The sequence below is a fragment of the Watersipora subatra genome, chromosome 3, assembly GCF_963576615.1.
Source record: "Watersipora subatra chromosome 3, tzWatSuba1.1, whole genome shotgun sequence".
NCBI lineage: Eukaryota > Metazoa > Bryozoa > Gymnolaemata > Cheilostomatida > Watersiporidae > Watersipora > Watersipora subatra.
The window spans coordinates 66577177-66589180 of NC_088710.1; the positions used below are offsets into that span (position 1 = coordinate 66577177).

The following is a 12004-nucleotide window of genomic DNA, read 5'->3' on the forward strand; positions in this document are numbered from 1 at the left end:
TTTCTCGGGTTCCCAATGCGTATTTATTTAGAGATTTTTTACAAGTTGGAGGTAAGTTGGCAGATTTATTGCATTCAAAAGGGTTAATATTGCTCTGCCCAAAGGCAAAATATAGGCAACGAGCTTTTTGCCAGCGAAAGGTTTAAATTAGTTTTTCAAAATTCTGACGAGCTATATTAGAAAAATACAACGTTGGCCTCTATTTGAGCGCCACCTCTATTTGACCGCCACTATAGGAGAAGGGTTGAAAAACAGACTGCTAAGGCATTCAAATAGAGATTATACGGTATATAATAGAGCTGCACAATGATCCGTTAATCGTTTAATTAACGCGATAAAAATAAAAATCACTAAAAATACACGATTAACTGAGTTGAGCCAGTTAATCTTCAAATAAAATGCAACCGAAGTGATGATCATGATGTGGTTTTGTTGTAATGATTCATATGTTGTAAGGGATTGTGCCGGTTTTCACTCAGGCACGATCTAGGTTGTAATAAATGTTACATAAATTGTAAGAGAAGTGAGTATGGTTTTTTATTTGTTTGGTTCCGAAGGAATTTTCACTAGTCGTGAAACTGCGACTACTCGCCAACTTGTTGGCTTAATTACGGCCAAACTAACAAAGTATTAGCGAAAAGACACATAATAAAGACAGACCCAATATGTAAAAGATATATCAGAGTAATTATATGTGAGTAAAACACATAATAAAACAGAGATAAAAATATATGAGAGTAATTATATGCGAGTATTTAAAACATCAAAAATAAATTCGTGGTTCGGCCGCTTCGGCGTCCGCCAAAATAAAACATTAACATAGCAGGTTACTACCATTTAATTTACTAACAAATAAATATCATGACAAGCAAGACTTTCTTACCAATTAAATACAACCACAATTATTTTGCACTCAACTATGAAAACACTAGGTGAGTCACTAAACATTAAACCTTGTTTATACAATGACCAAAGCACCGCAACGATCTAGTTGAAGCGGCCGTGCTGTTCGTTGTTTGAACATGTTTCTAGGTAATAGCAACAAAAGCGATTGCCGTAGTACTTATTATTTTACAGTTTACTTTTTTGTTTATATTTAAACAATTTTCAAGTGAAGTATACATGTGTTCCAATTAAAAAAATCACAATCATATTTCAGCTTTAGAATTATAGTAATATAAGATTGACACTTTATTGGTGTGAACTAAGGCTACTCTAGTTCAGTGGGTTCTTTAACAAGTCGTAACTTATGAGGAGACAAAACAAACACGTCCTCACTTACTGAGCTTCAAGCCGTCACTACAAGCGAGTCACTAGAAGATCCCCTCTCTCGGTCTCGCGCTTTTAGTCAGTAAGCCACTATCTAAAAAGTGGCCTAAAAATTGAGTTCCGCTCCAGTTACATGGATATACACAATTTAAGTGGTTTCTGGGTCAAAAAAACCTGAATTTTTCAAATCTGGGTAGTAACTCGCTCCAAACCGGCACGATAGCCGGGAAAACAGGGGTGTATAAAAATACGAACAAACCCTCTTCATTACATATGGCAATCATTTAAAATCAAACCGAGCATTAGGTTTTCTTAAATTTATTGACTGAACACTCATATCTTTTAAATGAAAGTATAACTAAAGGTTTTGATTGTAAAAAAATCACAGGGGTGGATAGAAATGCCCCCTTGCTGGCACATGCCTTGCGAATTATCAAACAAGTTAAAAAACATTGATAGTTGATTTGTTTGATTATCCACTGGTCTATGGAAAAGTTAAAACTAGATTATGTTGGAAATGAAGAAAATAATGAATTTAAATACATCAGAACTGAAATTAGCCATCAAAGTCGTCGTCCTCTTGGATTTCTCCTTCGTCGTTGTCATCTCCTCCAGCTTTATTCTTACAGTGACAACACTGACAGAACTCGGTGCATTTCAGGTTCTGCTCATAGCAGCCACATTGTCCTGTCTGACATTTACTAGCCTTACATGAGCAAAAGGCATCTTTGAGTACTTCCTCACTCTGTGTGAGATACCATCTTTGCAGAGCACCTAGACAAAAAAGTATGATGATCAGCTTGTAAACTATTACTAGCAAACCAACAGGTTTTTGAGCAATTTAAGATATTCTTGGCTGCAAATCAAATCATGTTTGGTTTTTTTTCACAAAGGAAACATCTTTCTGAGTAAACTAATGAACAATTCATTACTGGCGCTATGTATTGATCATGCATACCTCTCGATATCAGGGGCATCATCATACTTATTGTAGAGCTCTCTTAACTGAGTCATTAATAAGATCTGCTTCATGGTGACTAATCGATAATTGATCACTTCCCGGCAGAAGGCAGGACTGAGTCGTGTCTCTAGGTTACTAAAAAAAATAAGTAAAACATTATTACAAATGCATATGGTACTGCTTGTTGCAATAGATTCCCATGTACCCTTATGTTCAGATAGCATGTACTGTAATTCATAAGAAGGTGCTCCCTCACCAAGGAAACAATCATCAATTTTTTTATTGTTTAGAAGGACACCAGTCCAGCATAGGCCATGTTAAGAAGTTTTTCCGATTTCACATACACAGACAGGATGAAAGTGTATTAGGTGTTAGATTATGCATCCTGTTTTGTAGAGTTGCCCCGATTTCGGTATCGGAATTAGTATCGGTGCCGATATGGGTGCTAAGTATCTGAATCGGTATCGGCCGATTTTTTCTGAAACTATCTGAAACTTCCGATACTTTTTACAGATCAACTATTTTGCAGAAAACCGTATTTTAGCCTGCAACACTAATAAAAAATCATCAGCGGCAAGCTTCTTACTTTTACCTAATGAATTTCAGGCCTGCCACACAATTTATTTCATGTCTATAGCCTGATAAACACAGCTAAGGAACCTTTTTGCTTTAGTCAGGACGTAATCACAAAGTGTGGTATTTCCCAATTACGGCGACAGGATTTATTGCAGCCAATCACGAGCAAGGTAACATATATGGAGACAAAAACGCAGTGTAATATTTCTGTTTGCTAGCATTACGAAAGTAATTTAAACAGTCGGTGTATAAAGTTATCTATCACTTTCTTGATCCTGACGATACAATGTATCGTTTGTACCGTATAAAAAATGGTAACCCTAGTGGCTTATCGGTATTTAGCCTGTCCTTCATCATCTGTGTCATTGCCCTTCAGTACGACTGGCTACATTGATAGTGATAGAAGAAAGATATTTCTTACTGAGAGAATTGAATCACTCACAGTAATTAAAACAAACGCTGATTTGCTCTAAACTGGTACAGGAGCAGCAGTTTATCCAGCAATAGAAGAGGGACTTCGTTATCACAGAGAGAACTGTACCACTAACAGTAATTACCTTTATTTACAAATTACAAGAAACACAGACTGTTTTGTTACTACATGCACGGTATGTCAGTATGTGAATATGCATATACATGTATATTTTTTCCATAAATACAAACAAATAAATACATTAACATTTATATTTTCTTTGCATTATGTTTGAATTTGCATAATAAAAAGAACAATTATCTGTGCAACACAAAAGATCTGAATAGGATTATTTTTCAATGAGAATCAATATATCGGATTGGTATCTGAATCAGCTGGTGAATTTAGAATCGGGGCAATTCTACTGTTTTCCAAAAGAAATAGCCACATTTCACACAATCTATATATTGTGCAGTATTACATATATAAGGTTTTTACCTGATTGAGTAAAGATTCACTGAAAAGAAACAGAGTATAGCTGAACTATGGCATGTTATAAATAATTTAAATTCTACATATTAAGTATTGATGTAAATCACAATTTACACACTTTTCATATTTCATGTGGTGCTTTGCTAAAATCTAAGTATATGGTGGACATGTCATATTAGTTTGTACTCTGGTTTTGGTTGATATTGGATGATGGGAGCAGCTATGTACAGAACATCCAGCAATAATGTTCATATTCACACAGATAGCAATGTACAGTGATTACACCAACCTGGATGATGCGCCAGTGTCTTGTGTGTGGGAGTTATACAATGATTTCAGCCCTGGGTATTGGTAGTAACACTGTCTGTGGTAACACATCTCCTGAGCGACGGTGTCAGCAGAGAGAAAATGTACCAGGAGGCTATGATCAGCTCTTAGCTCAGCAGCTTGTTTTAATTTACCTTGTAAAAACAAACATAACAATTCAACAAATCATCACAAATGCTAGATTAATTAGTCTTTACGGTAGACCATGATTGTGATAAACATAATGCCAAGGTTACCTAACTTACCAGCATCTTTGGTCTCTGCCCTTAGTAGACCATCTCTGATGCGCTTACCAGCTTTCTTAGTCCACCGCTCCTTTTTTCCACAAATAACACATAGTTTGGGTAGCGTAGTTTCAGCTCTTATTGAGGATGAGGAGCGCAATTGTTTAGTAGTTGGCTCAGGATCTTCATTCTCATGAGTTACAATCTTGAAAGAAACATGTACCAATAAAATTTAACCAGATGCAGGCATTCATACATTTCATTCATCATTCAGAGTTGTCTAAACAACAGTGAAAACCTAGCTCATAGTTTGTAATTTTAATTTAATAAATGTAATTTAAAACTTTTAAAACATTAGGTACTGCAGATTAGTTCAGAATTATAAGATTACTTACATTTGACTGTTGTGCTGATTTGAGCTTTGCTAAGCTGGTTATCCTTCCATAGCAGGTTTAGTGGATTAAAGGCAGCTCAGCTTTGCTATCAGTGGACTTATCAACAACATCATCATAAGTATAAGAATGTATAAATTCCTTGCACAAAGTTCTTTCTGAATCTTTATTAGTAACTACCCAGTTTTTGGCATACTTCAGCAACTTATCATAGCATTGCTGACTCAGTTGTTTGTGTAGATTTCTTTAGCTAGTGCCTTGAAAGTGGCAGCAACAAATCATAATGCTGATTATCTTACTCAGAAATCAAAAACATGTCGATTGGAACTCAATTTCTCAATATAAATAAATGCTAGAACTCCACACACTGTATTAACTCATAAACGACCTTGCGCTCTAAACCAATCAAATGGCCGAAATTCGTTTGGCAAGAGAGGGCAACTCCTCAATTTTAGTTCTTCAAAAAATCATTAATTCTGAGTGAATGTGCCGGTTTGCAGTGAGTTACTACCTGCCATGTTGTTCAGCACCTTCAACTCTATAACCCACAACTTACACAGTGTATATCCATGCAACTGGAGCGGAACTGAACAATAATTGGAGGTGGCTTACTGACTATTTTCTCCTTACCTCCGGTCAAGCCAGAGTTGTAGCGAGCCGATAATATCACATCTTCCTTTGTTTGATGGAAGCGACTTTCTCGCAGGGGATGTTCATCTGGATTCTGGGAGATCCCGTGAGGTCTAGTCTTCTGCAGCCTGTATAGTCTGTAAGCGACTATTTGCTGATCTCCTGCACACTTAGGTGCACATAGGAAAACATATTTTTCCCGTAGTCTGGCGTCTCTGTGAGTAGAACCTGGTAGTTCTACCTTACGCCTCTAGGGCGCTCTAATACTCCGGGTATTTATGGAAATGCAAAGTTTAGTGAAGGTTGCGGTGGATCCTGGAAACTACCCTTCAATAAGAGTTGAGAGTTTGGGGTTTCTCCCGACATTATTTCGAGGTTCAAACTGCAGTTTTACCTGGATCAAGTAACAAGTCTTCATCCGCAGTGTCCATGCTTTTTTCCTCGACAGCCCATGAACTGGGGTTTCTATGGCTCTGGCGGCAGGCTGCTCAGCACAGTATCCTTCTAGAGTAAAGTCTCTGGCTACAATCAACAGCTCAGCGTGGTCTCCCGTGAGCAGGTTTCCAACTGAAGTCGCCTGTTCAGCACGGTCTCCTGCAAGAAGGTATTCGGTTACAGTCACCTGTTCAGCACGGTCTCCTGCAAGCAGGTATCCGGCTACAGTCACCTGTTCACCACGGTCTCCTGTTGTGAGGTCTCTGGCTGTGGCTGGTGACGCCCCGCTGTCTCCTTCCAAAATAAGACTTTTGCTCTCGTAGTGGTCTCTCTTGTCGCCCGAGTCTCCACCTAATGCCATACTGTTGTCCCTAGCGGGGATGGTGGTGGCAAGACGGTAACAGCAGGTTTCCTCTAAGATTTTGGGGTCTGGGGAGCTGCCCGGGAAACAGGGGAGTCAGCTGAAGCAAAAATCTCCCTGAGAGGACGAACTTTCTCATACTCTTGTTTCCCAGCACGGAGCTCTTTCTCTCGTCTCTCAAGTTCCTTCGGTTCAGCCTCGCACCATCTACCTAGTGCGGCACACTGTTCTCTGAGGGCCCACGACTCTCCTTCAAAATCAGTCTGCTAGTCAACTGAGTTTCAGTTAGAAACTATCCGAACATTCTTATAAATACAGCGGTTTTTCCTTGACTTAAAGGGACACTCGCTTTCAGCATGATACTTGCCATCACATGTACGACATCGGCTTGGCCTGTCGCACTCACCCGCCATGTGCCCAAGTTTTTTACAATTATTGCATCTAACACGGGGGCAGGTTTTCACAAAGTGATCTGTTGAGCCACACTCATAGCAGCTGTCATCCCTTCTCCGGTATGGAGAGCCATGACGCTTTCCCCAATGACTATTCCGGTATGTATGGTCTTTGGAGCCATCTGAATCACTGCTAAGACTGTAACGGTGCCAGCGATAGCGTGTTCCGTGACTACCTTCACAGCTGCTAGAACCGTGCCTGTAGCCATTATGATGCCCATGGCATTTTTGACTACTCTCACGACTTCTAGAATCGCGTCTGTATTCATCATAACACCCATTGCATCCTCGAGCCTTGTAGCTGGCACTACTATCTCTTTTCTTTTGACGACAGTCTCGAACCTCTCGCCATTGTACCTCACCAACCTCCTGTTTGACACACAGCTGTCCAGTAGCCCCTACGCTTGTAGCCTCCGAAGAGGTACTAGCCCCTGGGATTGGCCTTATCGCTTCCGGTGTCGTACTAGGTTGAGCAGAAGCAGGTCGATTAAAACTAGGCTCTTCCGCGAGCATATTTGAGGTCTCTTGTGCTACATTTCTGGTCCAGAGAAGGTTTCTAAACCTCTCCCAATCCAAATTATTTTGGGCTATCAAATCTCTACTCAATCTTGTGTCACGTAGTCCATTCACGGCAATGTCCAAAGCAAAGCTCCTCCGTGAATCATCATTCATGCCAAAATCAAGCTGCCTACTAAGCCGCTCTACTCTAAGAAAAAAATCTGTCGTCTTATCCTGCAAGTTGTTTCGCAGAAACAAACTTTTGGGTCTTGATGTAGACGTTCTCCTCTCTTTCATAATGCCCTCTCAGCAGGTCCCAAGCCTGGTTGAAAGTTGAGTCTGGGTTATTAGACTCAAATCCCAACGATCTTAGGGTTTCCCTACCCTCTTGGCCTATGGCTTTTAAGAGTGCTAGTAATTGAGCCCTAGGTGTGAAGTTGGGGACTATGACGGCCTCTTCCCCACCGTCTCCTCCCTCTCACCCATCTCAAAAGCCTACATCTCTATACAGAGTGTAAACTCTTCGCTAAACCTTTTCCAACTACCAAATACATCAATAGCCAAAATATCTAGCACGGGGAAGCTAGCAAAAATGTTTGCACTCATCCTTCTTCCAGCCATTATTCTATATTAATTCGAAAAAATTAAATAGAATTCACTGAACAGAAATGATAACGGAACAGTCAATTGAAATCCGTTCGTGTATCTATTGGTAGACACTACACCTCAATGCACCTCGCCGAGCGTCTACACACTCCAAAATTGTCCAACACAATTCAATATACTCACCTCGAGTTACCACTGTATTATCGTATTAATTTAGCACTACACTATCGTATTAATTTAGCACTACACTATCGTATTAATTTACCACCACACTATCATATTAATTTACCACCACACTATCGTATCACTTCTCTCCTAAAAGTAAACACTCGTGGTACCATGTGAACTAAGGCTACTCTAGTTCAGTGGGTTCTTTAACAAGTTGTAACTTATCAAGAGACAAAACAAACACGTCCTCACTTACTGAGCTTCAAGCCGTAAGCGAGTCACTAGAAGATCCCCTCTCTCGGTCTCGCGCTTTTCTCCTTACCTCCGATCAAGCCGGAGTTGTAGCGAGCCGATAATATCACAATTGGAACATGGAAGCAGACAGATGCGTTTTACAGACTTTTTAGCAGCTGACATTTTAGGCGCAAAATTCAGTAATCTCCCGCCTGATGACGATTAATTTCCCCGCCACGATCACTTCTATTTAGTACCCGTCGTGTGAATGCAAGCTTACCGTTTCGGCGCTGCTCTCTGAACATTCTGATTGCATTTAGCGTTATTTCTGTCAATCTACCCTGTGAGTTATCTACGACACGTGGCTATTTCATGCTTTTATTTAGCTTTTCTGTTATCAAAATGTTATTGTTATTTTGTTGTTTTATGCAATGACTAGTTGCATTACCCGCCTACAGGAACAGATTCACGTGCATCATAAGGTTTATTGAGAGTTGTCTTTCATACTGTACAACAACTCCAAATATGCTGTCTACTGAAATTGTTGCCCTGATGTATTATTATGTTGTAAATTTTTTACTGAAATTGTTGCCCTGAATATGCATACACATATACATGTCAATAATGTTGGGGAGAACAATGGAAATCTGCAATGTGTTTTACAGCTAGATGCGTGTAAAATCTAGTAAATATTCTAGATTCATGCATCCGTTCATACCCGTCTATATTTGCAATTGACGTTCGCGCACTTCTGCCGCCGAGGCCCCGCCTTGGCTGACCAGTCTTTATCCGCCTCGCAGTTGACTATCGCGCTCTCGCCTCGCAATCAATCGCCTCGCAATCAATTGGACCGCACTCGCCTCGCAATCGATTGCCTTGCACTCGCCTCGCAATAAATCGTTTTGCAATTAATCGCCTCGCAATCAATCGCCTCGCAATCAATCGCCTCGCAATCAATTGCCTCACACTCGCAATCAATCACCTCGCACTCAATCGCTTCGCAATCAATAGCCTCGCACTTGCCAAACCATTCATCCGGAAAGCCGCGCTTGGATACTTTCGCTGCACTCGGGGCGAAAAAGTTCTTTCGTGCATCCCTGAGTGACGCCACGGCCCCAAACCTCTAGCTGCATTACCCATCCATGGGAACAGATTCATGCACAGCAAGAGGTTTATCGAGAGTTGTCTTTCATACTGTAAAACAACTCCAAATATGCCGTTTACTGAAATCTTTTGCCCTGATCACACTATGCATACACATATGCAGTCATGTATGTCAATAATGTTGGGGAGAACAATGGAAATCTGCAATACGTTTTACAGCTAGTCTACAATGCATCAGTCTCAAACCACTCAAATCGGAGTTGCCCTATTTTTGTACAAAAAACTGATAATGAAATTGACATTGCTAGGCAAAATGAAGTTCTTCAAACTGGCAGTATTGAAAAGTTTTGCATCTTTTAAAAAATTATAAAAAATATTTTGCTATCGCCAGCATTTATTAAATGGAGACTTCTACATGCTTAAAACACTAATCCTAGTTCACCAGTTTTTCGTCTATAGCCTGTGTTTTGACATGGTGTATACAAACAGTAATGAGGTTGTGTCGACAAAATTTATATGTATAAAAGCACAGACAGTATGATGTCAAGGCAGATACAGCATTAGCACCTTACAATAATAAAACATAGCGCCAACATGATAGCCTTTGTATGAGATACAATAAGGAAAACAAATGCAAGAAAATATATATATACTGAAAAATATGTTAGAAAATGCTGCATGTGGTATAGCAGAACATGAAGAACATATCATGACATAACAATAACACAATGTTAGTTGAACGCAACACTTGCGGATAGACAGCATTTTTTGTTTTTCTGTCGGGTGTATGAACAAACAGTTTTCGGCTTGTGCCTACTTTTGAGCAGGCGACGTACAGCTGGTCATGGCTAAAGCAGGGTGACAGTAAGTCGATACCAGCTGCTCTCTTTCTTTTCACCACCGCCTATCGCAACCCTCGGAGTACAGGTGCAAGTTCTGTAGTAGCTGTAGTCCTGAGTACTCGTAGTTGGAAAAACAGTAAAAGTAAATTGGCTGCCAAAGGAAATGAACATGTTTACTTTCACAAACAGTGGCAAATCCAATGTTTTTAACCCTTTCACTGAAGCAGACTCATTTATGCGTTTTCTATGGTCAACCGCGTAAATGCATTTTAGCGATTTTACCAGCAATTGCTAGTAACTGAATTTTATTATTTGTTGATACCATAACCAACGGTCTTTAGGATTATTATGGTAGTGACAGTGTTGTCCTTAAATTTCTCTGTAAAATTAGCCTAAAATTTAATTTTAAAATCTTTGTTCGAGAATTTCCAACTTGGAAACGAAGATTTTTGTGTGTAAGTTCATTAAATGCGTCCAGTTAGAAAACAAATAACTACTTATGTTGATGACTATAAGCCGATTCAAATTTTTGTGATTACACGGATAATTAAGAATGCAATAGCAGCACTGACTCTGACGGCGGTGAAGGTAATGGTTTTGTAAGAATAAGGAACATTGTAGAGGATCGTTTTAGCTTTGTAGCTTCAAATCGCTTTATCAATGCACAAAGTATAGATACAACAAATTTTTTTGCATATCAGTGCTTGTTAACATGTTGGCAAAATGAAATATATAACCAAAGCAAACGTTCTAGAAGGAGCTTGAAATTGAAAAAATATTGTATACATATGAAGCAATATCGGCAAAATGGCTGGCAGTAGGCCGATAGCTAAATTTGTACATCAACGCAAATGAAAGGGTTATGTATTGAAAATGTGGCAATTCATAGACAATACAACATTGTATAAGAAACACTTACTTTTTTGATGTGGAAATTTAGTAGGTGAGCACTGCGTTTTTTTCCAACGTTTACTTGACCTTCGCGGTACACGGCAGTAAATATTAATTTCATGTAAATTACTACTAAATTTAATGAGTAGTACATTTGTATAGCTGTATAGACACTTTTGCATAGGCCGCAGAACTCAGGACGGCGCTTTTTAATACGGCAGCAACTTTGCTGTTTAAAAAGCGTGCTGACCGGAGATTTCGGTTAATGCACCCTAGCGGTAAATGAAAAACAACAGAATCGCTGCACCTTTATATAAGCCGTGTGGCTCAAATCGTCAGACAAAAGTAGCGGCGAATAGTCAGAAATTACGATATTTAGTACTCATGTTAATTCAGTTGGCTTCATACGGCCGAATGAAAAAATAAAGACCGCTCTATAATTTATTTAGTGTTACTACTCATATTAATACAGTTCGCTTCGTACGACCGAAATTTGTACGACGAAAAAAGGAAAGACCGCTCTATAAGGTGGATAGACAGACATACAACAATTGCCGTTTATATAGTAGTAGATATACAGCCCACCAAGGATAGCCGACAGCTCTCATATGGGCGGGGTTTAATGATGGAGCTCTGTTGAGATGAACCCGAACACGACACCCGAACAAACAAATATGCTGAATAAAGCCCCCTGTAAATTTACAAATATTATCAACTGTAGTGGTTATTTTACTTATCTGTTGAATTCATTTTGTTGTCAAATAAATATAGTATTCCAATATTGTCACCATTATGATCAGTCAGTTGCCATTCGCAAGCATTCATGATATTAATAGTCACAATCGTAAAATAGCCCAAATTCGGTTTTGTATTTAGATTTTGAGTATAAAAACTACATTGCACAGCTTTGCCTGCTGTCCCATCTTATTGGCCAGGTAAAACAATGTGAGAACGATGAAAGACTTTGTCATTTTCTATTAGGGGTGGCAACATATTAATCAAAAACTAGGAAAAAGGCCGTTGTTCGGGTAATTTCGGGTAAATTATATTCAACTTTAAGCATATATTACGATTTACCAGTTTTAAAATTACTAAAAGTAGGTAATTTGAAATGTTATATTTTGCATGGA

The 12004-nt window shown here is 39.2% G+C and overlaps 1 protein-coding gene across 1 annotated transcript; it reads right to left on the reverse strand.

The window, feature by feature from the left end:
* Positions 1-1640: 1640 nt before the first annotated feature.
* On the reverse strand, positions 1641-6079 carry LOC137390901 (uncharacterized). The gene is made up of 6 exons (XM_068077216.1): positions 5610-6079; positions 4657-4699; positions 4283-4466; positions 4000-4171; positions 2228-2365; positions 1641-2043 (listed from the first exon to the last, which is right to left on the reverse strand). The coding sequence occupies exons 1-6, from the start codon at positions 6077-6079 to the stop codon at positions 2010-2012; spliced, it is 1041 nt and encodes a 346-aa protein (XP_067933317.1). The 3' UTR covers positions 1641-2009.
* Positions 6080-12004: the final 5925 nt, after the last annotated feature.

Coding starts and splice junctions, on each gene's coding strand:
- LOC137390901 (XM_068077216.1), bottom strand. CDS start 6,079: ATGGCATTAGGTGGAGACTCGGGCGACAAGAGAGACCACTACGAGAGC. Junction 4,700..5,609: donor CTCTCAACTCTTATTGAAGG/GTAGTTTCCAGG, acceptor CTGCTATGGAAG/GATAACCAGCTTAGCAAAGC. Junction 4,172..4,282: donor GGCAGAGACCAAAGATGCTG/GTAAGTTAGGTA, acceptor TGTTTTTACAAG/GTAAATTAAAACAAGCTGCT.